Source organism: Amblyraja radiata, chromosome X, assembly GCF_010909765.2.
Source record: "Amblyraja radiata isolate CabotCenter1 chromosome X, sAmbRad1.1.pri, whole genome shotgun sequence".
Lineage (NCBI taxonomy): Eukaryota > Metazoa > Chordata > Chondrichthyes > Rajiformes > Rajidae > Amblyraja > Amblyraja radiata.
Genome location: NC_045999.1, coordinates 4,910,500 through 4,938,045, shown reverse-complemented (window position 1 = coordinate 4,938,045; position 27,546 = coordinate 4,910,500). Strand labels below are relative to the sequence as shown.

At 46.2% G+C, this 27,546-nt stretch overlaps 1 protein-coding gene across 2 annotated transcripts in view; it reads right to left on the bottom strand.

Moving 5' to 3' along the window:
- stra6 (signaling receptor and transporter of retinol STRA6) overlaps positions 1-27,546 on the bottom strand; it is a 50,544-nt gene that overhangs the window by 9,114 nt on the left and 13,884 nt on the right. For both annotated transcript variants that reach the window (XM_033014839.1, XM_033014840.1), the window contains exons 4-14: positions 23,886-23,971; positions 19,837-19,976; positions 18,441-18,607; positions 16,898-17,023; positions 14,433-14,500; positions 14,239-14,315; positions 10,930-10,991; positions 8,188-8,350; positions 6,853-6,928; positions 4,247-4,380; positions 2,717-2,834 (exon numbers count right to left, since the gene is read on the bottom strand). In XM_033014839.1, the coding sequence (XP_032870730.1) occupies positions 2,717-2,834; positions 4,247-4,380; positions 6,853-6,928; positions 8,188-8,350; positions 10,930-10,991; positions 14,239-14,315; positions 14,433-14,500; positions 16,898-17,023; positions 18,441-18,607; positions 19,837-19,976; positions 23,886-23,971 (1,217 nt within the window). The remainder of the gene's footprint in view (positions 1-2,716; positions 2,835-4,246; positions 4,381-6,852; positions 6,929-8,187; positions 8,351-10,929; positions 10,992-14,238; positions 14,316-14,432; positions 14,501-16,897; positions 17,024-18,440; positions 18,608-19,836; positions 19,977-23,885; positions 23,972-27,546) is intronic.

Here is a 27,546-nt window from a genome sequence, read left to right as displayed (position 1 = left end):
TGGCTATATTTAAGAGGGAGTTAGATCAAAGGTCAAAAACATTATTTGCCATTTGTGCTTACACACATAGGAACTCTTGACTTCAGAGAGTCAAGTCAATTGACTTCAGAGAGTCAAGTCAAGTCAAATTAAAAATTAAAAAAAAATTAAAAAGACACACAGAAGACACATAATTCATAAAAAACACATACCACTCCAGAAATAAAAAAAGAAAATGCCTAAAACCCTATACAAAGGGGAAAGTGAGAGCATTTTAACTTGCACAAACCCTATATCAGGACATCAGTTCATTTTGTTTTGTTTTGGCCAAGAGTCTCACTGTTGCAGGGAAGAAGCTCTTAAAAAAGCGTGTTCTATTTGTGGCGATACTGTCCGCTCGTCTGTGCCTGAGGTTGTATGTGCAGTTTTTGTGTTTGAGCTAATGTGGCTAAAGGGATCAGGGGAGAGAAGGCAGGTACAGGATACTGAGTTGGATGATCAGCCATGATCATATTGAATGGCGGTGCAGGCTCAAAGGGCCGAATGGCCTCTACTCCTGCACCCATTTCCTATGTTTCTATCATTAAAAAGAGGGGAACAATCCGAGGAACCAGATCCAGGACAAACGCATCGAGGGGATGTGAAAAGCCAAAGTTACTCTAGTACAAAGCAACTGTAAAACCTGGTTCATTGGGTAATCTGGTCATTGTTTGTGGGGCTCGAATATATGGAATTTAGCGACAAATATTCCAACACTTTGCTGAACATCAGGATGAAAAGCGGGAGGTGGCACATTTGAAGCAGAAGGTTGAGAAGCTCACTCCTGGAGGGTCATCCCTGCAAGGGTTAATTGAAGGCTGTGGTCCTCAAAGATAGACACAAAATGCCGGAGTAACTCAGCCGGGACAGGCAGCATCTCTGGAGAGAAGGAATGGGTGATGTTTCGGGTTGAGACCCTTCTTCAGACCTTTCGGGTCAAGACCCATCTTCAGATTGAAGAAGGGTCTCATCCCGAAACGTCACCCACTCCTTCTCTCCAGAGATGCTGCCTGTCCCACTGAGTTCTGGAGAGAAGGAATGGGTGACCCTTCTTCAGGCCTTTCGGGTCAAGACTTCTTAAGGGGTTGGACAGGCTAGATGCAGGAAGATTGCTCCCGATGTTGGGGAAGTCCAGGACAAGGGGTCACAGCTTAAGGATAAGGGGGAAATCCTTTAAAACCGAGATGAGAAGAACTTTTTTCACACAGAGAGTGGTGAATCTCTGGAATTCTCTGCCACAGAGGGTAGTCGAGGCCAGTTCATTGGCTATATTTAAGAGGGAGTTAGATGTGGCCCTTGTGGCTAAGGGGATCAGAGGGTATGGAGAGAAGGCAGGTACGGGATACTGAGTTAGATGATCAGCCATGATCATATTGAATGGCGGTGCAGGCTCGAAGGGCCGAATGGCCTACTCCTGCACCTAATTTCTATGTTTCTATGTTTTATGTTTAAGACCCATCTTCAGATTGAAGAAGGGTCTCGACCTGAAACATCACCCATTCCTTCTCTCCAGAGATGCTGCCTGTCCCGCTGAGTTACTCCAGCATTTTGTGTCAACCAGCATCTGCAGTTCCTTCCTACACAAGACTGTGGTCCCTCCAGTTGAGGGAAGGTGAGGAGATGATCTGATTAGACGTCGTAGCTATTACTAGTTGACAATTTCTTTGCCTGCGGTTGTATTTCCTCAGGTACAAAATAGGGAGCAACCTTAAGAGGCACATAATTTAGACTTCAACCAATGAACTTTGCACTGGAGATCAGGCAAGGGGTGAAGTCAATAGAAAAATAGTCTCAAAGTGCTAACTTTGCCCACTACACAGGTCTATCAGGCAACAGAGAACAGAGGATTTAGGATGCAAGTCAAATTCAATTGGGATATGCACAAGGGGCCAATGATAAGGTGCTAGTAACTCAGATGGCATCACTATAGAACATGGATAGGTGATGTTTTGGGTCAGACTGATTGCAAGGTGGGACGGGCGGGGAGCAAGGAGTCAGCTGGAGGAGTAGAGGGGCAGGACAAAGCATGTCAGGTATTAGATGAACAGGGGCAGGTGGTTGAGGCAGATGGTTAGACAAAAACCAAAGATGAGTAAACAGAAAGTGTGCAGCAAAAGAGCTACGAATTGTGAAGCCAGAGGAAGGAATGGAGGTGGAAGGGGAGACATAGGTGAGAGTCCCAGTGGGGAGTGGGAGAGGGATCGGACAATTCACTGTTCATATCATTGAGTTGTAAGCTACCCAAGTGGAATATGGTACTTGGCAGGGGAAAAGGATAAATAATAAAACAAGGGACAGCATGGTGGCCCAGCGGGAGAGTTGCAGCCTTACAGCGCCAGAGACCCAGGTTCGATCCTGACTACGGGCGCTGACTGTACGGAGTTTGCACGCTCTCCCTGCGTGGCTTTTTCTCCGGGAGCTCGGATTCCTCCCACACTCCAAAGACGGACATGTTAGTAGGAGGGTTAGCTTGGTAAAATTGTAAATTGTCCCCAGTTACGAAGACAGGATAGTGTTAGCGTGCGGGGATCGCAGGTCGACCCGGACTCGGTGGGCCGAATGGCCTGTTCCCGCGCTGCATCTTGAAACGAAAGCCAATCTATGAAAAATTTTCCTTTCGCCAGAGCCAGGATTAAAACATTGTGTCATAATCCTTTGAGAAGCAGGAAATTACAAGGGTTCTGCAGGGTAGACTCACCACATAGTCTCGAGGATCTTGAAGAGAAACAGGTTTCGCCCGTGGAGAATGGGGACAACAATAAGAAAGGCAAATAGGCCAAAACACATGAAGAATACCAGCAGCTGGATGGAGAGACCTACATGGAAGGTTAATAAGAGAAGAGATTGGATTTAAATGACAACATAATGACAATAGTCTAGACCTCCTTAGGTGGGTCAGTGAATCGGAAGTGACCAGTGTTGGAATAAACACTGGCATGCAATAATATGGCCATGTTTCACCAGCACATAAAGACAATCTCCCTCGGTTCAGGGTTCAATTGATCAGGAATTAGACTGGATGAGAGACAGAGAGAGACAGAGAGAGACAGAGAGAGACAGAGAGAGACAGAGAGAGACAGAGAGAGACAGAGAGAGACAGAGAGAGACAGAGAGAGACAGAGAGAGACAGAGAGAGACAGAGAGAGACAGAGAGACAGAGAGACAGAGAGACAGAGAGACAGAGAGACAGAGAGACAGAGAGACAGAGAGACAGAGAGACAGAGAGACAGAGAGACAGAGAGACAGAGAGACAGAGAGACAGAGAGACAGAGAGACAGAGAGACAGAGAGACAGAGAGACAGAGAGACAGAGACAGAGACAGAGACAGAGACAGAGACAGAGAGAGAGAGAGAGAGAGAGAGAGAGAGAGAGAGAGAGAGAGAGAGAGAGAGAGAGAGAGAGAGAGAGAGAGAGAGAGAGAGAGACACACAGACACAGACAGAGAGCGTGAGAGGCAGAGAGACACAGAGAGGGACAGAGACAGAGATGGAGATACAGAGACAGAGAGATACAGAGACAGGGAGAGACAGACACGGAGAGAGACAGAGGTTAAGAATCATAGAACATTGCAATTCTTAAGGGGTTGGACAGGCTAGATGCAGGAAGATTGTTCCCGATGTTGGGGAAGTCCAGAACAAGGGGTCACAGTTTAAGGATAAGGAGGAAATCTTTTAGGACCGAGATGAGGAAAACATTTTTCACACAGAGAGTGGTGAATCTGTGGAACTCTCTGCCACAGAAGGTAGTTGAGGCCACAGTTCATTGGCTATATTTAAGAGGGAGTTAGATGTGGCCCTTGTGGCTAAAGGGATCAGGGGGTATGGAGAGAAGGCAGGTACAGGATACCGAGTTGGATGATCAGATTGAATGGCGGTGCTGGCTCGAAGGGCCGAATGGCCTCCTCCTGCACCTATTGTCTATGCTTCCATGTACCTAGCACATCCCAAAGCCCTGCAGGTTTGTAGGTTCAGTAAATGGCTCCAGCGAGGTGGTGTGCACAATTCCACACACGCAGCTAACATCTGGAGGAGAGCGGAAGTTCACATCTGGAATTTCCCAACTTTAGAGTTGGACGTTACTCATCCTAGAGTTAGATGTCATTTTACTGGCCGACATCCAACGTGGATTTGCACTGGGATCTCTCCCAGATTCCTTTACAAATATCACTTGAAAAAAGTGACAATTGTGAAACAATTGATAGGTTTTAAAACAACACAACACTAGTTACCCAAAGCGACGTGGGCAACTTGGTAGCTGGTGAAGCTCATCCAACTGACAATGGCAGACTGAGAGGGTCTGATACGCCTCTGGACGTTGAAGACTTTGCCCGTGTCTCCTCGATAGAGGCTCAGCAGGTTCTCCCTATGAACAGAGGAAGGTGGTGATTAAACTGTAACACAAATAGAGTGACATCCAGTGGAGCCCAGATTAAGGCGGAAGTGGGGGGAGAGAAATTGTGAGCAATTTTGGGCACCATATCTCAGGAAGGATGTACTGGCCCTTGGAGAGGGCCCAGAGGAAGTTTACAAGAATGATCTTGGGTTAACCTATGATGAGCGTTTGACGGTGCTGGGCTTTAGAAGAATGAGGGGGGGGGGGGGACCTCATTGAAACGTGCAGAGTAGTGAAAGGCTTGGATAGAGTGGATGTGGAGAGGATGTTTCCACTAGTGGGAGAGTCCAGGACTAGAGGTCACAGCCTCAGAATTAAAGGACGTTCCTTTAGGAAGGAGATGAGAAGGAATTTCTTTAGTCAGGGGGTGGTGAATCTGTGGAATTCATTGCCACAGAAAGCTGTGGAGGCCAAGTCAATGGATATTTTTGTAAAGCAGAGATAGATAGATTCTCGATTAGTATGGATGTCAGGGGTTATGGGGAGAAGGCAGGAGAATGGGGTTAGGAGGGAGAGATAGATCAGCCATGATTGAATGGCAGAGTTGACTTGATGGGCCGAATGGCCTAATTCTGCAGCTAATACTTATATGACCTTAAAAATTAAGTTTAATGTTGTGCAAGGCAAGTTTTAAAAACAGTGTTGGCTGGCTGAATTGTTCTGATCAGGGAACTGATGGAAGCAGATTTTATAGCCATGTTCAAGAGACATTTAGACAGACTTTGCAGCCAAAGACTAGAGTGAGGTGGGATTATGTACATTGACATCATAGACATGATGTTCTGAAGATCCTGCTCCTGTGGTATATTCCAATGTCCTTCCACAACTCCCCATCAGAAACTTGGGGCCAGCGGTAGAGTTACTGCCTTACAGCGCCAGAGACCCGGGTTCGATCCCGACTATGGGTGGTTGCCGGCACGCTCTCCCCGTGACCTGCGTGGGTTTTCGCCCAAGATTTCCGGCTTCCTCCCACAGGCCAGACGGACAGGTCTGTAGGCTAGGGTAGACAAAAATGCTGGAGAAACTCAGCAGGTGCAGCAGCATCTATGGTGCGAAGGAAATAGGCAACGTTTCGGGCCGAAACCCTTCTTCAGACTCCTCAAGTTCTGTAGGCTAATCAGCTTGTTGTAAATGCCAAGACAAACTCTTTGCCCGAGCCGGCTGCCAGTCTGCCCCTTTTCCGGGGTTATGTCCGTGCATGGGTGGGGTTAGAAAGGGAATACGCCCCTTCCATGGGCACCCCGGGGGCGTTCCGGGACCGCTGGGTGTTGAATGTATCCTTGACAAGGAATGTAACATAGCTGTATAATAGTCTATTAAGGATATATGTTTGTATTGTATTATGGTGGGGGGGTTCTGGTTTGTTTTATTGTAGTGTAGTATTATTATTTAATAATTAAATACATTTTTTGATGAAAAAAAAGACCAACTCTGTGTGTGCCCACCCCTTAATCTACATCCCTCTGTAAGCAAAGATCAACGAATTTAGAAGATTGAGGGGGGGGGGGGATCTTATAGAAACGTACAAAATTCTTAAGGGGTAGATGCAGGAAGATTATTCCCGATGTTGGGGAAGTCCAGAACTAGGGGTCACAGTTTAAGGATAAGAGGGAAGTCTTTTAGGACCGAGATGAGAAAATCATTTTTTACACAGAGAGTGGTGAATCTGTGGAATTCTCTGCCACAGAAGGTAGTTGAGGCCACAGTTCATTGGCTAGATTTAAGAGGGAGTTAGATGTGGCCCTTGTGGCTAAAGGGATCAGGGGGTATGGAGAGGGAGGTACGGGATATTGATTTGGATGATCAGCCATGATCATATTGAATGGCGGTGCAGTCTCGAAGGGCCGAATGGCCTACTCCTGCACCTAGTTTCTATGTTTCTATGACACAAAGAGCTAACAGGTCAGGCAGCATCTTTGGAGAAAAAAAAATGATGGGTGACATTTCTTCTTCAAAGTGGACTTTCCAGAGATGCTGCCTGACCTGCTGAGCTACTGCAGCCCTTTGTGTCTATCTTCGGTATAAACCAGTATCTACCATTCCTTGTTTCTGCATTCCCTCTATATCCATATGCCTATCCAAAAGTCTCTTATCAACACCTCTATCATACTCACCACAATCCCCAGCAAGGTAGTCACCACTCACTGTGTTAAAAAAACAAAAAAACAACTTGCCCCGCACATCCCCTTTAAACCTTGCCCCTCTCATCGTAAAGCGATCCCTCCAGTCTTTGATACCGATTTATAACCAGAACATCCACGGAGAAAAGGAATCAGTCCCAAAGTTGTGGGAGAAATCCCAGTATCACCACTAGTTAGTCACAGGAATACAAGCTGGTGAAAATTACTATTTAGCAGTTTTGTTGAATATACACGTAATGTCTATTGTATTAAACAGACAATTCTTTTTTCACCGATTAGAAATATTTTAAGAAGAGGTTACCTGTGCAAAACCATTGACCTCATTAACATGGACAGGGTGAAACAGCAGGAGGTAGTGATTGCGGAGATGTAACAGGCTGCAGAAAGAAAAAGGAACAGAGTGATCTTTCGTCACTAATACTATACCAATAAAACACAGGACAGGGGTGGCATGTTGGCGCAGCGCCAGAGATCCGGGTTCGATCCTGGCTATCGGTGCTGCCTCTACGGAGTCTGCATGTTTTCCCCGTGCGTTTATTTTTCGAGATCTTTGGTTTCCTCCCACACTCCAAAGACGTACAGGTTTGTAGGCCAACTGGATGGTAAGGTAAAATCGTCCCGAGTGTGTGTGTGTTTGTAGGGTAGTGTTAATGTGCGGGGATCGCTGGTCGGTGTCGGACTTGGTGGGCCGAAGGGCCCGTTTCCCCCGCTGTAACACCACAATTTGATAAAAATGCTGGAAAAACTCAGCGGGTGAGGCAGCATCTATGGAGCGAAGGAATGGGTGACGTTTCGGGTCGAGACCAGGAAGCATCTATGGAGTGAAGGAATAGGTGACGTTTCGAGTCGAGACCAGGAAGCATCTATGGAGCGAAGGAATGGGTGACGTTTCGAGTCGAGACCAGGAAGCATCTATGGAGTGAAGGAATGGGTGACGTTTCGAGTCGAGACCAGGAAGCATCTATGGATTGAAGGAATGGGTGACGTTTCGAGTCGAGACCAGGAAGCATCTATGGAGTGAAGGAATGGGTGACGTTTCGAGTCGAGACCAGGAAGCATCTATGGAGCGAAGGAATGGGTGACGTTTCGGGTCAAGACCAGGAAGCATCTATGGAGTGAAGGAATGGGTGACGTTTCGAGTCGAGACCAGGAAGCATCTATGGAGTGAAGGAATGGGTGACGTTTCGGGTCGAGACCAGGAAGCATCTATGGAGTGAAGGAATAGGTGACGTTTCGGGTCGAGACCAGGAAGCATCTATGGAGTGAAGGAATAGGTGACATTTCGGGTCGAGACCAGGAAGCATCTATGGAGTGAAGGAATGGGTGACGTTTCGGGTCGAGACCAGGAAGCATCTATGGAGTGAAGGAATTGGTGACGTTTCGAGTCGAGACCAGGAAGCATCTATGGAGTGAAGGAATAGGTGACGTTTCAGGTCGAGACCCTTCCGGGTCTCGACCCGAAACGCCACCCATTCCTTCACTCCATAGATGCTGCCTCACCCGCTGAGTTTCTCCAGCATTTTTATCTACCACCCGATTTTTCCAGCATCTGCAGTTCCTTAGTAAACAAACGCTCGGGGGAGATAGTTTCTCCATTTCAAAACCGTACAAAACAAAAACAATGTTCCAGCCGAACCTTCCACGATCCAAAAGTAATATTTGACGATTCGGATCACTTCGTCCCTCTTATCCGACAGGTTGATCCCAAACCCTTCCAGCACGTAGGAGAACTCTTCATGGACTCCAGCGCGCATCTTCTGCAGGGTTGGGACCACGTCCACTACAAGGAGAAGGGCAACCTGCCGGAGGGCAAAGAGAGCAAGAGATACTTAAAAAACAGGTGACAAATAATATACGCTTGTTGGCGTCAACGTTGTTGATTGTTGATGCCAAACAAAAACCCACTTCTGTTGAAAGTCGCTAACGCAAGCATTAAAACCATCTCTACCCAACGGGCCTGTCCCACTTACGTGACTTTTTCAGAGACTGCCGGCACTTGTCACAGGTCGCCGAAAAATTTCCAACGTGTTGAAAATCCAGCGGGGACCAGAAAGACGCTACGTACGACTCTTTGGGCGACTGAGGAGACGACTCACGCCCATACAGGCGACATGTTCGCGGGGTGAAGCCTGTATGGTCGTGAGTATAGATGGAGAGGGCAGGAACGGGGTACTGATTGGGGATGATCAGCCATGATCACATTGAATGGCGGTGCTGGCTCGAAGGGCCGAAGGGCCAAACTCCTGCACCTATTGTTTATTGAGTAGTCGCCCAAAGAGTCGTGCCTTGTTCTGGTCGCCGCTGGATTTTCAACATGTTGAAAATTTCCGCCGACCTGTAACGACCTACGATGGGTGCCGGCAGTTGCCGAAGAAGTTGCGTAAGTGGGACAGGCCCATTAGTCTTTCACCTACCACCCTCTGAGCGAAAAAAGGTTCCTTTAAAATACATACTTACTTTTTATCTTACACCTCTCACCTTAAGCCTATGTCTTGTGGTTTTTGATTCCCCGACTCTGGGGGAAAGACTGCGCATTTATCCTATCCATATCCCGACATGGTTTTAAACATCTCTGCAGGATTCCCCCAGCGTCCCAAGGAACAAAGTCCTGGCCTGCCTAACCTCTCCCTGTAGCTCAGGCCCTCAGGTCCTGGCAACATCCTTGCAAATCTTCTCTGCACTCGTTGCAACTGATAGGATTCCTTCCTATCGCAGGGTGACTATAGTGGCCTCACTAACGTCTCGATTATTGCAGCAATGTTGGAAGCAAAGGCAAATGTCAACTAGCAAGCACGAAAGCAATCATAGATCAGATAATTAGATTAGCAATGTTAATTGAAGGACATATAACTAACCCACAACTAAGGTCTTGACTTATTGTCTCATTTGAAAAGGCGCATGTGTGTGCACATAGACTGCTAATACAAACAATTCAAGTTAATGGGACTGGCTCTACAGCTGTGACATAGAACAGTACAGGATCAGGCCCTTTGGCCCACAATGTCCGTACCAACCATGATGCCAAGACCAACTCATGCACTTAATCCCTATTCCTTTTTCTCACAGAGAGTGGCGAGTCTGTGGAATTCTTTGCCTCAGAGGGCGGTGGAGGCAGGTTCTCTGGATGCTTTCCAGAGAGAGCTGGATAGGGCTCTTAAAAGAACAGCAGAATCAGGGAATATGGGGAGAAGGCAGGAACGGGTTACTGATTGGGGATAATCAGCCGTGATCACATTGAATGGCGGTGCTGGCTCAAAGGGCTGAATGGCCTACTCCTGCACCCATTAGATGAAAAGTTATACTTTATAATTTACGAACCTATCCCCAATGATAATAATAATAATACATTTTATTTATGGGCGCCTTTCAAGAGTCTCAAGGACACCTTACAAAAATTTAGCAGGTAGAGGAAAAACATGTAAGGGGAATGAAATAAATAGTAGAGACATGACTAGTACACAAAGTAAAGACAGAATTCAATACAAAACACAATATGAGGCAATTAATGCACAGATGAAAAGGGAGGGGGACGTGGGGCTAAGGATAGGCAGAGGTGAAGAGATGGGTCTTGAGGCGGGACTGGAAGATGGTGAGGGACACGGAATTGCGGATCAGTTGGGGGAGGGAGTTCCAGAGCCTGGGAGCTGCCCTGGAGAAGGCTCTGTCCCCAAAACTGCGGAGGTTGGACTTGTGGATGGAGAGGAGACCGGCTGATGTGGATCTGAGGGACCGTGAGGGTTGGTAGGGGGAGAGGAGGTCAGTGAGATATGGGGGGGGCCAGATGGTGGAGGGCTTTGTAGGTGAGGATCAGGATTTTGTAGGTGATCCGGTGGGAGATGGGAAGCCAGTGAAGTTGTTTGAGGACTGGAGTGATGTGATGCCAGGATTTGGTGTGGGTGATGAGTCGGGCGGCTGCGTTCTGGACCAGTTGGAGTCGGTTGATGTAGGTGGAGCTGACGCCAAGGAGAAGTGAGTTGCAATGATGTATTATTAATAATTAATTCCACTCTTTTTACTTTTTTGACATTTGTAATTCTTTTTTTTCTCTCTTATTTACTATCTATATTAAAAAAAACTGGAAGCAGAATCAATCCACAATTGAAAATATTATTAATGTATGATTGATATACATGAAAAGTTTTTACTATAATATGTAATTATATTTTACCATAATATGTTTGCCTCTAATTAAAATATTTAAAAAAATAAATAAAAAAATAGCGGAGTCAAGGGATATGGGGAGAAGGCAGGAACGGGATAAAGGCTCTGACTGTCTACCCTATCCATGCCTCTACTTGGAATAAAGACTGTGTGTCCAAGCGTGTAGATGATTCAGGTGATGCAGAGTCGAGACCAAGGTTTGAATGAATATAACTACCTGATAGACGGTGACCAGAGCCACCGTCACAGACACAGTTAACTTTGGTGGAATTCTGAAACCTGCATTAAAAAAGACAAAAGGAGAAATCGGTGAAAGAAAAAAATGGTATCTTCTCAAGAAGAAATATTCCACGGTACACAAAAATGCTGGAGAAACTCAGCGGGTGCAGCAGCATATATGGAGCGAAGGAAATAGGCAACGTTTCGTCCCGAAACCCTTTGGGTTTCGACCCGAAACGTTGCCTATTTCCTTTGGGTTTCGTCCCGAAACGTTGCCTATTTCCTTTGGGTTTCGACCCGAAACGTTGCCTATTTCCTTTGGGTTTCGTCCCGAAACGTTGCCTATTTCCTTCGCTCCATAGATGCTGCTGCACCCGCTGAGTTTCTCCAGCATTTTTGTGCACCTTCGATTTTCCAGCATCTGCACAGTTCCTTCTTAAACACAAATAAAGAAATATTCAACGTGCTTCACCAAATGGAACTCACAAGTCTCGATAATTCTGAAGCATTTATACTATTCAAAGTCACGAACCCTGCAGTTATTCTTTGCAATGCAAGCGATTCCTTGTTTAAACATAGGAAAGGCAACAGGCAGGAACCTTGAACTGGAAGATATCACAGCTGCAGGCAATTGTGTTGCTGTTATCAAGACAGGGAACTGCAACTCTAAATGGTGGGGTGGGGGGGGGAAGAGTGTGGAAAGAACTCAGATGCAAGATTTCAGCCAAGATGGTTCTTTAAAAAGTCAGAACTTCCAAATGGTCAAGGAATAGGGTGGCACAGCGCCAGGGACCTGGGTTCGATCCTGACTACGGGTGGTGTCTGTACGGAGTTTGTACGTTCTCCCGCGACCTGCGTGGGCTTTCTCTGCTTTCCTCCCACACTCCAAAGACATAAGAGTTGGTCGGTTAATGGGCTTGGTGAAATTGTAAATTGTCTCCAGTGTGTGTGTGTGTAGGATAGCGTTCAGGCCCTGTCCCACTTACGCGACCTTTACAGGCGAATGCCGGCACATGTCATAGGTCGCCAAAATTTTCAACACGTTGAAAATTCAGCGGTGACCAGAAAGACGCTACGACCCTCCCAACTATAGTTACCCAACCAGATGCAACTACATTTAAAGTAGCTCTTTTGTCCCAATAACCCTTTCTGGCTTAAGTCCTCCCTCCACCACCTCCAGTTTAAATTCCATTTGGAATATTTTGGAGGACCAAGAAACCAAGACTCTTTGGAGACCTCTCCCGATCACAGGCTGTACGGTCGTGAGAGGTCACCTATGGTCGTGAGAGGTCTCCAAAGAGTCGTAGCGTCTTTCTGGTCGCCTCTGAATTTTCAACGTTGAAAATTTCGGCCGCCTATGACGGGTGCCGGCAGTGGAGGGAGTAAAACGTCTCAATGTGCTTCACCCTCCCAAAAGGAGAGCTGGTGCATTTATTTTTATTATTATTATTATTAAAGCTTTATTTCAGACACAGGTCCATATAACACATCAAACAGTACAAAGAATTACAAAGATACATTAAAAAATTGCATATTAGCCTAAAATATATATAAGCTATTGCACCAATGCCGTCTTAGCCTAGAAGTGAATCTATAGCAGCTTTTCAGAGGGCTGACTAGGGCTTCAATTATATGGTTCTCTGACTTGTCGAGGCGACACATAAAACTAAACATCAGCTGTCTTAAGAGTGCCTCATAGGTTGGCACTCTAGTGGACACAAACAATTGACTGGCACTATGCCACCTAGGGACACGAAGTAGCAACCTCATTGCATCATTGTATGCTACCTTAAGCCTCTGCATACTCTTTTTTCTTATAATTAGACCACAATTGAGCAGTATATAACGGTGTGATGTAGGTTCTGAACAGGGAACACTTCACAGAATCAGAGCACATATAAAACTTCCTTATAAGCATGTTGGCTTGAAGATAAATTTTACAGCGCTGTCGGTAGAGGTCTTTGTCATCCTTCCAGTCATCAGATATGACATGACCTAAGTATTTAATTTCCTCACACACAGCAAGAGGACTGTCTGACAAATAAAAGGTCGGAAAAGTTGATTCCCTGTCCTCAGCGCTTCTAATTACCATTATGCGGCTTTTCTTAGCGTTATACTTAATGTCATAATCAAGGCCATACTGAGAGCACACCTTCAGCATCTGCTGCAGCCCAGCACTATATGGACAGAGCAGGACCAGGAAGTGCTCAGTACTCTTATGAAGTGCTCAGTACTCTGTGAAGTTGGGGGATGAGGTGGGATGGAGTTTACTTCCTAATTGAGGTGGAATGTCGTGATCACAGTGCATTGTTGAAACTGAAAAGATGCAATTGTAACTTTACATAAAGGGACACCATTTTGAGTTGCAGTTTCCTGTCTTGATAACAGCAACACAAGGAGTACAGAGAAGGTTCACCAGACTGATTCCTGGGATGCCAGGACTTTCATATGAAGAAAGACTGGATAGACTCGGCTTGTACTCGCTAGAATTTAAAAGATTGAGGGGGGGGGGGGATCTTATAGAAACTCACAAAATTCTTAAGGGGTTGGACAGGCTAGATGCAGGAAGATTGTTCCTGATGTTGGGGAAGTCCAGAACAAGGGGTCACAGTTTAAGGATAAGGGGGAAGTCTTTTAGGACCGAGATGAGAAAAACATTTTTCACACAGAGAGTGGTGAATCTGTGGAATTCTCTGCCACAGAAGGTAGTTGAGGCCACAGTTCATTGGCTATATTTAAAAGGGAGTTAGATGTGGCCCTTGTGGCTAAAGGTATCAGGGGGTATGGAGAGAAGGCAGGTACAGGACACTGAGTTGGATGATCAACCATGACCTTACTGAATGGCCTACTCCTGCAGGCTCGAAGGGGCGAATGGCCTACTCCTGCACCTATTTTCTATGGAAGATTAGCGGGCCAGAGTTGGAACACATCCAATGGGCCAAATGACATTTTTATTTTATTCCAAGATATAAAAAGGGAGCAGAAGTAACAAACTACTGGAGGAACTTAGAGGATTAGACATCATCTGTTGAGGGAAATGGTCAGACAAGATTTATTGTACATGGAGGAGATGAAGCAGAGATTGAATGTCGAGCAAAAGCTAAACTGCTGAAGGCACTCAATGGGTCAGGCAGCATCCGTGAAGGGAATGGACAGACAACGCTGCACGGAGTTTCCCCTCCACAGATGCGACCTGACCCACTCGAGTTCCTCCAGCACGTTGCGCTTTGCTCAAGATTCCAGCACCTGCAGTTACTTGCATCTCCGTCGAGTTGGGAAGAGACGAATTTGAGCTTCAGGCTTTTACCTTTCATCGGGATGTAGACATAGGATCTCAACAAAGTCCTGACTTTGGACGAGATGCATGACTGATCTGTGCGCGCACTAAAAGGGGAAGATGGGAAGGAAAAACAGTACAGTAAGCTCTTGGAACGAGTTGAACCAACTCTGAAGAATCATTAAACTCAAGGTTCCATGATGGTGCAGTAACTAGTGCCAAACCTGTTCTTGGATGGCCTTTTCTTCAACAAGACTCTCAAGTAGTCCATGTAGTATTCGTCGGCTTGCCACTGAAGGTGGGGTAGGATGGAAGAAGAGGGATAAAGGGATATAAATACCCAGCAGGACTCCAGTAATTTCCAACTCATCAGGCAACAACTGCCGTCTGATGTAACGTGAAACAAACTGCTGACCACATTGCACTTTGTCAGTGAGGCATGGGCAGAGAAAACCATTCTCCACTCAAAGACATGAAGGAAGACCCAAACATAAAAAACAGTTGCAAGAGTAGGCCATTCGGCCCATCCAATATGATCATGGCAGAAAATCAGCACATCGATCCTGGTTTCTCCCCATATCCCTCGATTCCGTTAAAGGTCTGTTCCACTTGGGTGACTGCCGAATGGCCTACTCAGGAAAGTAGACTATTATCTGAATGGTGGCCGAATAGGAAAAGGGGAGATGCAACGAGACCTGGGTGTCATGGTACACCAGTCATTGAAAGTAGGCATGCAGGTGCAGCAGGCAGTGAAGAAAGCCAATGGTATGTTAGCATTCATAGCAAAAGGATTTGAGTGTAGGAGCAGGGAGGTTCTACTGCAGTTGTACAGGGTCTTGGTGAGACCACACCTGGAGTATTGCGTACAGTTTTGGTCTCCTAATCTGAGGAAATACATTCTTGCCATAGAGGGAGTACAGAGAAGGTTCACCAGACTGATTCCTGGGATGGCACGACTTTCATATGAAGAAAGACTGGATAGACTCAGCTTGTACACGCTAGAATTTAGAAGATTGAGGGGGGGGATCTTATAGAAACGTACACAATTCTTAAGGGGTTGGACAGGCTAGATGCAGGAAGATTATTCCCGATGTTGGGGAAGTCCAAAACTAGGGGTCACAGTTTAAGGATAAGAGGGAAGTCTTTTAGGACAGAGATGAGAAAATCATTTTTTATACAGAGTGGTGAATCTGTGGAATTCTCTGCCACAGAAGGTAGTTGAGGCCACAGTTCATTGGCTATATTTAAGAGGGAGTTAGATGTGGCCCTTGTGGCTAAAGGGATCAGGGGGTATGGAGAGATGGCAGGGATGGGATACGGAGTTGGATGATCAGCCATGATCATATCGAATGGCGGTGCAGGCTCGAAGGGCCGAATGGCCTCTACTCCTGCACCCATTGTCTATTGTCAAAACGTCACCTACTCAATGCTTTCCGGAGATGCTGCCTGATCTGTTGAGGTTACGCCAGCAGATTGTAAACCAGAACCTGCCGTTCCTTAGGTCTGGGTCTGCATTTGCAGGCAGCATGTTCCAGATTCTCACCACAATTTGCATGAAAGACAGATAAGGCAATCCCCAAATACAATCGCATCACTATGGCTAGCTATTATTAATTTTTAATCAATTAAATTCCTGGGTTAGCCCATAAAAAGCACCCTTTGACATTACACACAAAAAGCTGGAGTAACTCAGCGGGTCGGACAGCATCTCTGGAGAGAAGGAACAGGTGACTTTTCAGATTGTCGCTTTGTTGTTGCCCTTTATGTGGTGACTATTGGCATACCTTGCGAATGCAAGTAAAGAATTTCACTATGACTTGACACATGTGACAATAAAGTATTCATTCATTCATTCTTAATCTTGTTGAGAGTGTCATTGAAGTCATAATACTGTTTCTCCCGACTCTCAGTCTGAAGAGGGGCTTCGACCCGAAACATTACCTATCCTTTTCTCCAGAGATGCCATCTGACCTGCTGAGTTACTCCAGCTTTTTGTGTCAATCTACGGTTTAAACCAGCATCTGCAGTTCCTTCCTGCACCCTAATGCCCCTGTCCCACTTAGGAAACCTGAACGGAAACCTCTGGAGACTTTGCGTCCCTCCCAAGGTTTCCGTGCGGTTCCCGGAGGTTTTTGTCAGTCTCCCTACCTGCTTCCACTACCTGCAACCTCCGGCAACCACCTGCAACCTCCGGGAACCGCACGGAAACCTTGGGTGGGGCGCAAAGTCTCCAGAGGTTTCCGTTCAGGTTTCCACTTAGGAGACCTAAACAGCAACCTCTGGTGACCTTGCCCACCACCCAAGGTATACATGAGGTCTCAGGAGGTTTTGGTCACTCTCCCTAATGGTCGAAAGTGGTTTCCGCGTGGTCGAGGCTTCATCTAGGTTGCTGCTATTTTCTCATCGCGATTAAAACCGGCCTCGACTAAAAATAGGTTGCCGTTTTAAACATCGATCATTTTTTACTCGCAGGTCTAGTCGAAGCTGGTTTTCTTCATAGTGGAGGAAGGTTTTCAACATGTGCGTGGGAGGTGGTAGGAGGTTGCAGGTCACCTCGACCTTGATTTTTTTTTGTGTGGGGGCAAGGTCACCAGAGATTGCTGTTTAGGTCTCCTAAGTGGGACAGGGGCTTTGGACGTTAAGTCTCCAACCGATCCCACACCACCCTCAGTCAATAGCCGACACTTACCCAATGCAACGTGGAATTCCTCGACTTCTCACCATTCCTCAGTAACAAAACAGGGTAGACGACACTTAGAAACCCCAGACACAGGAACTGCGGGAGGCTTCTCAGCAGGGTATAGTATTTGTATGGCTGGATTGCAAAACAAGGCACAAGATTAAATATTTTAATTAGTTTTAACATTCAACAAACCACTGGCCTCTCCCATTTCCCTCGCTACTTTTTAAGGTCATAAGTGATAGGAGCAGAATTAGGCCATTCGGCCCATTGTCCATTCAATCATGGCTGATCAATCTCTCCCTCCTAGACCCATTCTCCTGCCTTCTCCCCATAACCCCCGACACCAGTACTAATCAAGAATCTATAGGTACACAAAAATGCTGGAGAAACTCAGCGGGTGCAGCAGCATCTATGGAGCGAAGGAAATAGGCAACATTTCAGGGCCGAAACCCAAAGTGAAAAATCCATCATTAAAATTGCAAAATCTTCCATGGTTCTCAGGTGGGTTTTAACATGCAAAAAGAAAATGCTTCTGAAGCTACATTTACCATTTAAATAATCGTAAACCATAAATGCGTTTTGAAATGAATTTTACTCAGATGCAAGCTACGGAATGGGATAATTGTCAGCTGTTAATTGGATAATAATAATAAAATGTCCTGATTTTGTCCAATTAACAGCTGACAATTGTTTCCTTCGCTCCATAGATTCTGCTGCACCCGCTGAGTTTCTCCAGCATTTTTGTGTACCTTTGATTTTCCAGCATCTGCAGTTCCTTCTTAAACACAAGAATCTATCTATCTCTGCCTTAAATATATCCACTGACTTGGCCTCCACTGCCTTCTGTGGCAAAGAATTCCAGACTCACCACCCTCTGACTAAAGAAATTCTTCTTCATCTCCTTCCTAAAGGAACGTCCTTTAATTCTGAGGCTGTGACCTCTAGTCCTAGACTCTCCTACTAGTGGAAACACCCTCTCCACATCCACTCTATCCAAGCCTTTCATTCTGTACATTTCAATGAGGTCCCCCCTCATTCTTCTAAACTCCAGCGAGCACAGGCCCAGTGCTGTCAAATGCTCATCATGTTAACCTACTCATTCCTGGGATCATTCTTGTAAAAGGGTCTTGACCCGAAACGTCACCCATTCCTTCTCTCCAGAGATGCTGCCTGTCCCGCTGAGTTTACTCCAGCTTTTTGCATCTATCTTCGGTCTTAGCCAGCATCTGCAGTTCCTACGTACATCATTCCTGTCAACCTCCTCTGGACCCTCTAGAGCCAGCACCATCCTTCCTCAGATACGGTGCCCAGAATTGCTCACAATTTGTGCTTTAAGTCAAGGCAGCAGAACAGAGAGATCTCGGAAAGATTCTCAGCACTGATGCCGACCGAACAAGCTACTTCTTCAGATAACAAGGCAAAATAAGGACCATTGTCCCGGTTTTAATACAAATCACTTCACAATAGTGAGACTGTTTACACGGTTCTTAGGGACAGGATTAAATCTCCAATTAAAACTTAAGGCTGTTGCATAAGTAGAAATAATTACCTCTTGTGATAAGGGGCATTCAACTTTCTGCCAGATGAGTACTCCAGAGTGTAGCCAGGACAGCAGACTTCCGAGCAGGTAGCCCACTTTGTTTTTGACCGTTGCACAAGCGAGGAGGGGGTAGTACAGAGCAGGGTAGTACAGCAATGCAGCTATCTTCCAGTACTCTACGGGGTGGAATTAGATAGGACAGATGGAATCATGGTTACAGTAGTGCATATAGAAACATAGAAAATAGGTGCAGTAGGCCATTCGGCCCTTCGAGCCTGCACCGCCATTCAATATGATCATGGCTGATCATCCAACACAGTATCCCGTACCTGCCTTCTCTCCATACCCTCTGATCCCCTTAGCCACAAGGGCCACATCTAACTCCCTCTTAAATATAGCCGATGAACTGGCCTCGACTACCCTCTGTGGCAGGGAGTTCCAGAGATTCACCACTCTCTGTGTGAAAAAAGTTCTTCTCATCTCGGTTTTAAAGCATTTCCCCCTTATCCTTAAGCTGTGACCCCTTGTCCTGGACTTCCCCAACATCGGGAGCAATCTTCCTGCATCTAGCCTGTCCAACCCCTTAAGAATTTTGTAAGTTTCTATAAGACCCCCTCTCAATCTCCTAAATTCTAGAGAGGATAAACCAAGTCTATCCAGTCTTTCTTCATAAGACAGTCCTGACATCCCAGGAATCAGTCTGGTGAACCTTCTCTGCACTCCCTCTATGGCAATAATGTCCTTCCTCAGATTTGGAGACCAAAACTGTACGCAATACTCCAGGTGTGGTCTCACCAAGACCCTGTACAACTGCAGTAGAACCTCCCTGCTCCTATACTCAAATATCTTTCTCCGCGCCCTTTATGTGGTAACTATTTGCATACCTTGGGAAAGCATGCAAAGAATTTCACATGTGACAATAAAGTATTGTATTGGAACAGCATCCCCCTTCCCATCAGAACTGCCCCCTCCATCGACTCTTTTAAGTCAAGACTTAAAACTCACCTTTACTCTCAAGCCTTTCCTGATGTCCTCTGAGGGAGGGCTATATGTTTGTATTTAATCTATGAACCAATGTTGTATAACGTTAGTACCTCCACCAATGTAAAGCACTTTGGTCAACGAGAGTTGTTTTTTAAATGTGCTATAGAAATAAAAGTGACTTGACTATTCATTCATTGATAAATTTGGTAAGAGTGTCACTGAAGTCACAATCTTGTTTCCTTTGACTCTCAGTCTGAAGGGGCTCGACCCGAAACGTCACCCATTCCTTCTCTCCAGAGATGCTGAGTGACCCGCTGAGTTACCCCAGCCTTTTGTGTCTCTCTTCATCACCTTCATCATCCAGGTTTTTGGGGATTTTCTCCACCGTGTGGCGGGAAATGAAACAATATTGTCCCCTTACCTTTGGTCTCCTTGGAGTAATGCAGGCCAATGGGCAGGGGGTTGCTGTCAATGGCAACAGCACACACGGAACACACAAGCACACCAAACACAGCGGCAGCAATCCCTCGATGACAGTCGCTCTCCAGGAGCCCGGCTGGACTGCAAAACAGAGCATCAAATCCATGTTAAAAATAGCTGCCAACACAGAACACAACCTATTCCTGGTGTTTACCAAGCATCTCGTTCAAATAGCGTTAGCAATTAGTTTCAGTTTAGTCTATTGTCACGTGGCCCCGAGTTACAGCGAATAGCTTTTGTTGCGGGCTAACCAGTCTGCGGAAAGACAACACATGATTACAATCGAACCATTTACAGTGTATAGATACATGATAAGGGAGTAATGTTCAGCGCAAGGTAAACCCAGCAAAGTCCCATCAAGGATAGTCCGAGTTAGATAGTAGTTCATTAGTAATAGGTCGATAAGTTTAGACAGTCTTTGAAGGCAAATACAGTTAATAGAACCATTGATCTCAGTCTAAAGAATGGTTTGGGACCAAAACATTGTCCTTCTGAGATACTTCCTGACCTGTTGTTGCTCCAGCACTTTGAGCTTTGCTTTGATCTTGTGCAATTGGCAAGGGATATAGGAGAGAAAAAATCCCATAATAGTATTATTCAGAGGCTTCACCGTTCCATCTACACAGGCATTGAGGCGTTTTCTACGAACAGTTCCGACACAAACATGGAAGAGGGTACTTTGGTGCAGCTGGTGTAGGTGCTGCCTCACATGCCAGGGAACCCGGGTTCAATCCTGACGCCAGATGTTGTCCGTGTGGACATCGCACGGTCTCCGTGTGACTGAGTGGATTTCCTCCGGATGCTCTTGTTCATAAGTTATAGGAGCAGAATTAGGCCATTCAGCCCATCAGGTTTCCTTTGCCATTCAATGATGACTGATCTATCTTTCCCTCTCAACCCAGTTCTCCACCCTTCTCCCTACAACCCGACACCCCATACTAATCAAGAATCCGACAATCTCTGCCTTATAAAATATCCATTGACTTGGCCTCCACAGTTTTGGGACACTAATGTTGCGATAGTCCCTGCCTCAACTACCTCCTCTGGCAACTTGTTCCATACACCCACCACCCCTTGCGTGAAAAAGATACCCCTCAGATTCCCCTGCAGGGTTATAGATCAATTCGCCTCTAAAATTGCCCCTGGTTCGTTGGGAGTGCATGTGAAAGTGCAATAACATAGAACTAGAGTGAACAAGTGATCGATGAACAAGTGATCGATGATTCCATTCTATCAACAGCCAGAGAGCAGTCCTGAGCTACTATCTACCTCATTGGAGACCCTCGAATGGACTTTACCTTGCACTAAACATTATTCGCACCTGTGGTCGAACTTTGGAAAGACAGAGACTAAAGGTGGCCTATAACGATGCCATGAGAACACTGCTCCGGAGGTTCCCGGATGTTTTTGTCAGTCTCCCTACCTGTTTCCACTACCTGCAACCTCCGGCAACCACCTGCAACCTCCGGGAACTGCACGGAAACCTTGGGTGGGGCGCAAAGTCTCCAGAGGTTTCCGTTCAGGTTTCCTAAGTGGGACAGGGGCATTAGGAAACCTAGATGCTGTCGTGCTAGTAACATGCTTGCGGCTGCAGGAGTCAGTACTTTAGAAGCTATCCTAAGAAATCACATGTATCAATTCATTTGCAGGATAAATGACTCTAAAAATGTGCTTATTGTGGCCTTGTCAAACATAAGGCTTAGCACTACAGGCTACGAATCCCAGCTGTGGAGACACTGGTATCGTTGTCTCGTTGTAGGACATTGATCATTCTTTTAATCTGGATTTTTGACTCATGTATTGTGTGTGGTTTTTTTAAATATATAATTTATGATCCTTTTATAAGAGATATACTAAGATTTTATATGTGCTTTATGATATTTTTTAATATGCAATGCATTTTTATGTAATGTTGCCCCTTGTCTGGACCTTGTGTCCGTAATAAAATGTATTAATAATATTATTATTATTCACGTTATTTCCTTTATTATGTATCTGCACACGGTGGATGGATTGATGGCAACAGATGGCACAATGGGCTAAGTGTTCGGCTGGCAACCGGAAGGTAGCCGGTTCGAATCCCGCTTGGAGTGCATACTGTCGTTGTGTCCTTGGGCAAGACACTTCACCCACCTTTGCCTGTGTGTGAATGTGTGTGAGTGATTGGTGGTGGTCGGAGGGGCCGTAGGCGCAGATTGGCAGCCACGCTTCCGTCAGTCTGCCCCAGGGCAGCTGTGGCTACAGAAGTAGCTTACCACCACCGAGTGTGACTGAGGAGTGAATGAATAATGCGATGTAAAGCGCCTTGAGTATTAGAAAGGCGCTATATAAATCCCATCCATTATTATTATTATTGATGGTAAATCATCTATCGTCTTTCCGCTGGACTGGATAGCGTGCAAGAAAAGCGTTTCACCGTACCTGGATAGACTCGGCATGTACTCGCTAGAATTTAGAAGATTGAGGGGGGGGATCTTATAGAAACGTACAAAATTCTTAAGGGGTTGGACAGGCTAGATGCAGGAAGATTGTTCCCGATGTTGGGGAAGTCCAGAACAAGGGTCACACACAGTTTAAGGATAAGGGGGAAGTCTTTTAGGACAGAGATGAGAAAATAATTTTTCATACAAAGAGTGGTGAATATGTGGAATTCTGCCACAGAAGGTAGTTGAGGCCAGTTCATTGGCTATATTTAAGAGGGAGTTAGATGTGGCCCTTGTGAGAAAAACATTTTTTTCCCCCCCACACACAGAGAGTGGTGAATCTGTGGAGTTCTCTGCCACAGAAGGTAGTTGAGGATAGTTCATTGGCTAGATTTGGCATGGGTGTCATGGTACACTAGTCATTGAAAGTAGGCATGCAGGTGCAGCAGGCAGTGAAGAAAGCGAATGGTATGTTAGCATTCATAGCAAAATGATTTGAGTATAGGAGCAGGGGGTATGGAGAGAAGGCAGGTATGGGATATTGATTTGGATGATCAGCCATGATCATATTGAATGGCGGTGCAGGCTCAAAGGGCCGAATGCACCTATTTTCTATGTTTCTACCTTGGTACACATGACAAGCTTAACTTAACACAGCTGTATCTCATCTCTTTAGATAGCATACAAGAGAAAAAAAAATTACAGCTTTTCACTATACCTCGGCACACGTGACAATAATGAATCTAAGCTCGGATTGGCGTTGCCAAGTGGCGAAATGGAACACCAAACAAAAAAGCACTTGGCAACAACAACATGGTCCAAATACTATTTGTGATAGCAGATCCAAGTTGTGAGAGGGAGGCGAGAGAGAAAAGAAAGGAATGAAAGCCTTGCATGGATTTTTGAATAGCGTTCTGAATAAGGTTCAGTTGCAAGAACCGTTACAAAAAAAAGTCGCACATTCCTAGTGAGGATTAGCCCAGTTAATTTTTAAAGAAAAAGATCCCTCAGCAAAATCCCAATTTAATGAGCGCGAGACTGGTTCACTGGGGGGGGGGGGGGGGGGGGGTTTAGGAAATTTTCAAAGGGGGGTGGGGGCGGGGAAAGGGTCAGATTGAAAGCTCTTCACACATGTGAGAATTTTTTTTTTCACTTTGAACAATGAAGAGGAAATCAAAAAGTTATCCTTTACCAGGGAGTTGCTACAATTCCAGTTTATACGTTCCATGTATTTAGTGTTTTTATGACTGTTGGCAGATCAATTTCCCTCCTGATGCAACTAAAATTCTATCGTATAAAGTCGGGAATGGGAGCTTAAAAGTACTTTGGGACTGTGATTTTGGTCGGATGTTGGTTCAAAGGAACACTGGCTAGGCAGGCTTGCTTGTTTAAACAGGAGGGAGGTGAGGAGGTCTTGGTACTGCTGGCTCGGCAGGCGGGGTCGGGGGATATGTATCTACACCCAGTGTCAAGGCTCTGACCTCCGGAATTCCGCAGCCTGGTTCACTCAGGGTTCAGGCGGCGAGCAAGGGGGGTGGGGGGTGGGAGGGGGGAGGAGACACTTAACTGCAACAGGCCGGGAGCTCCACGGCACCAGCTCCTCCACATCCACCTGCGCTTCACAAAGAACGACAGGAACACCAGCACCACAACCTGCAACAGAGGACGCAGAACCAAACTCAAGTCACTCCGGCCCCGGGCACCTCCGCAGATGCAATACTCACAGAGTCCAACAGCCTCCACCACCACCACCCAGGGAATTAATATTTCGAGTGAGGGGTGCACCGTTCAATTAGATCATCCTCATTCTGATTCGGATTCAACTTTAATTATCATTGTCAGTTTACAGTACAGAGACAACGAAATGCAGTTAGCATCTCCCTGGAAGAGCGACATAGAATATGATTTCAATAAATAAATCTATTTACATAGTGTTTTTCCTGTGGGAGGAGTGTCCGGGGGGGGGGGTGATTGGCAGTCACCGAGGTACAGTGTTGAGTAGTGCGACAGTCGCAGGGAAGAAGCTGTTCCTGGACCTGCTGGTCCGGCAACGGAGAGCCTGTAGCGCCTCCCGGATGGTAGGAGGGTAAACTGTCTGTGGTTGGGGTGAGAACAGTCCTTGGCGATGCTGAGCGCCCTTTACCGACAACGCTTGCTTTGGACAGACTCAATGGAGGGGAGCGAGGACAATTTTCACCACCCTCTGCAGTGCTTTCCGGTCGGAGACAGAGCAGCTGCCGTACCATACTGTGATACAGTTGGTAAGGATGCTACATCCACTCAAAACCAAAGCAAACTAAACAAATAAATGTGACGGAAAAAACTGCAGATGCTGGTTTACACAGAATGTAAACAAAATGCTGGAGTAACTCAACAGGCCAGGCAGCATCTCTGGAGAGAAGGAATGGGTGAAGTTCCATGTCGAGACCCTTCGTTCCATGTCGAGACCCTTCTGAAGACTTTAGACTAACAAATAAATTCTTCATACCTGGATATCAATCCCACACCTTACCGTTGGAATTTCCGGTGAGGTTCTCATGACAGGCTGATCCCAACTTAGTTTTAAATCCCACTCATAGGATTGCCGGTTTGGGGGCAGAATCTTTGATACAGATATCACCACTTGCTTTTAATAGCCCAACCACATCCAGGGTAAAATCAAACCTGCCGTTAGTGAAGCCATCTATTACACCCACAGCCAGATAATTACTTTGAAGTTAGCCCCGGCCACAACAGCCCCCATGCAGCGCAAATAGGAAATAATATCAAGATAGACACAAAATGCTGGAGTAACTCAGGGGATATGGGGAGAAGGCAGGAACGGGGTACTGATTGGGAATGATCAGCCATGATCACATTGAATGGCAGTGCTGGCTCGAAGGGCCGAATGGTCTACTCCTGCACCTATTGTCTATTGTAACAGGCAGCATCTCTGGAGAGAAGGAATGGGCGACACAAAATGCTGGAGTAACTCAGCGGGACAGGCAGCATCTCTGGAGAGAAGGAATGGGCGACACAATAAAATCTAGTGTTGGAGGAAGGGTAAACAGGAGCTTGTACGCAGAGATTTCCCCCCAACATAGTGCTGCTTGATTGAAAGGCATTCGAGGAGCAGATGTGATTTGTGTTGACTATCCTGTTCAACAATGCAGAATGCTCTCCAAAACCTGGGCACCCAGTTTCTAACACAGCCGGGATATGCCCTTCAGAACACGATAAAACACAAAATGCTGGAGTAACTCAGCGGGACAGGCGGCATCCATGGAGAGAAGGAAAGGGTTGTCGACCTGAAACGAGAGTCTGAAAAAGGACGTCGGCCTGAGATGTCACCCATTCTTTCTCTCCAGGGATGTGGCCTGTCCCACTGAGTTAAGGGCATGTCCCACTTAGGTGTCATTTGCGCGACATCATTTATGCGTTACGACGCACACGTGGTGCGCATTACGCGCGCCTGGAGCGTGGTGACACGCGGCACCCAAGATTTTGTGATGTACAAAATCTTTGCGCTCCATCTGCGTGACACGCAAATGACGCCCAAGTTTGACAGGCTCTTTACTCCAGCATTTTGCACCTATCATCAACGTAGACCAGCACCTGTAGTTCCTTCCTACACGAATTAGAGGGATACCAAGTCAAGTCAAGTTTATTCGTCACATACACATACATACGAGATGTGCAGTGAAGTGAAATGAAAAGTGGCGATGCTCGCGAATTGTGCAAAAAATACAAACAAACAGAATGGAACAGAATCACATATTCGTGGGAGGAAAGAAAAAGGAAAAAACAGCAATTAAAAAAAAAAAAAACTGTGAAATGTTACAGTAAAGTTATGCCCCCTGTCCCACTTAGGAAACCTGAACGGAAGCCTCTGGAGACTTTGCGCCCCACCCAAGGTTTCCGTGCGGTTCCCGGAGGTGGAAGCAGGTAGAGAGACTGCCAAAAACCTCACGGAAACCTTGGGTGGGGGCGCAAAGTCTCCAGAGGTTTCCGTTCAGGTTTCCCAAGTGGGACAGGGGCATAAGTCCCTGGTGGGATGGGAGTTTACAGTCCTAATGGCCTCTGGGAAGAAACTCCTTCTCATCCCCTCCGTTCTCACAGCAAGGCAACGGAGGCGTTTGCCTGACTGTAGCAGCTGGCTAAAGGCAGACTAATGTAGATGGGACAGCGTGGGCAAAGGGGTCGTTTTCCATGCTGTATGACACTATGATGTTTAATTACGCTAATCCCTTTCATCCACACATGACCCAGATCCCCTCATTCCCTGACTAAAAGCCTCTTAAGTGCCTTATCTTATCTCCTTCAAAGTATCAACTCAGGCAGCACATTCCAGGAACTACAATGGCAAAGCAGTAGAAATCATAGCGCGACCACCCCAAGGGACATTTACAATCAAGGAAGGGAACACAATTTACTTTTAAGAAGCTGTTCAAGAAGGAACTGCAGATGCTGGAAAATCGAAGGTAGACAAAAATGCTGGAGAAACTCAGCGGGTGCAGCAGCATCTATGGAGCGAAGGAAATAGGCAACGTTTCGGGACGAAACCCAAAGGAAATAGGCAACGTTTCGGGACGAAACCCAAAGGAAATAGGCAACGTTTCGGGTCGAAACCCGAAGGGTTTCGGGACGAAACGTTGCCTATTTCCTTCGCTCCATAGATGCTGCCGCACCCGCTGAGTTTCTCCAGCATTTTTGTCTTACTTTCCTAAGAAGCAGCCTCCAATGCAGCTTATAGACACGACCATGAGCATCAGGGGTGGTCGACTTAATTTTTATCCTGGATCTAGATTTACTAATTTTTCAGCCCTCGCCTTCACAGGGAGAAAAATATAGTACAACGGGGGATAGAAACATAGAGAATAGGTGCAGGAGTAGGCCATTCGGCCCTTCGAGCCTGCACCGCCATTCAATATGATCATGGCTGATCATCCAACTCAGTATCCCATACCCCCCGATCCCTTTTAGCCACAAGGGCCACATCTAACTCCCTCTTAAATATAGCCAATGAACTGGCCTCAACTACCTTCTATGGCAGAGAGTTCCACAGATACACCACTCTCTGTGTGAAAAGTGTTTTTCTCATCTCGGTCCTAAAGGATTTCCCCTTTATCCTTAAACTGTGACCCCCTTGTCCTGGACTCCCCCAACATCGGGAACAATCTTCCTGCATCTAGCCTGTCCAACCCCTTAAGAATTTTGTAAGTTTCTATAAAACCCCCCCTCAATCTCCT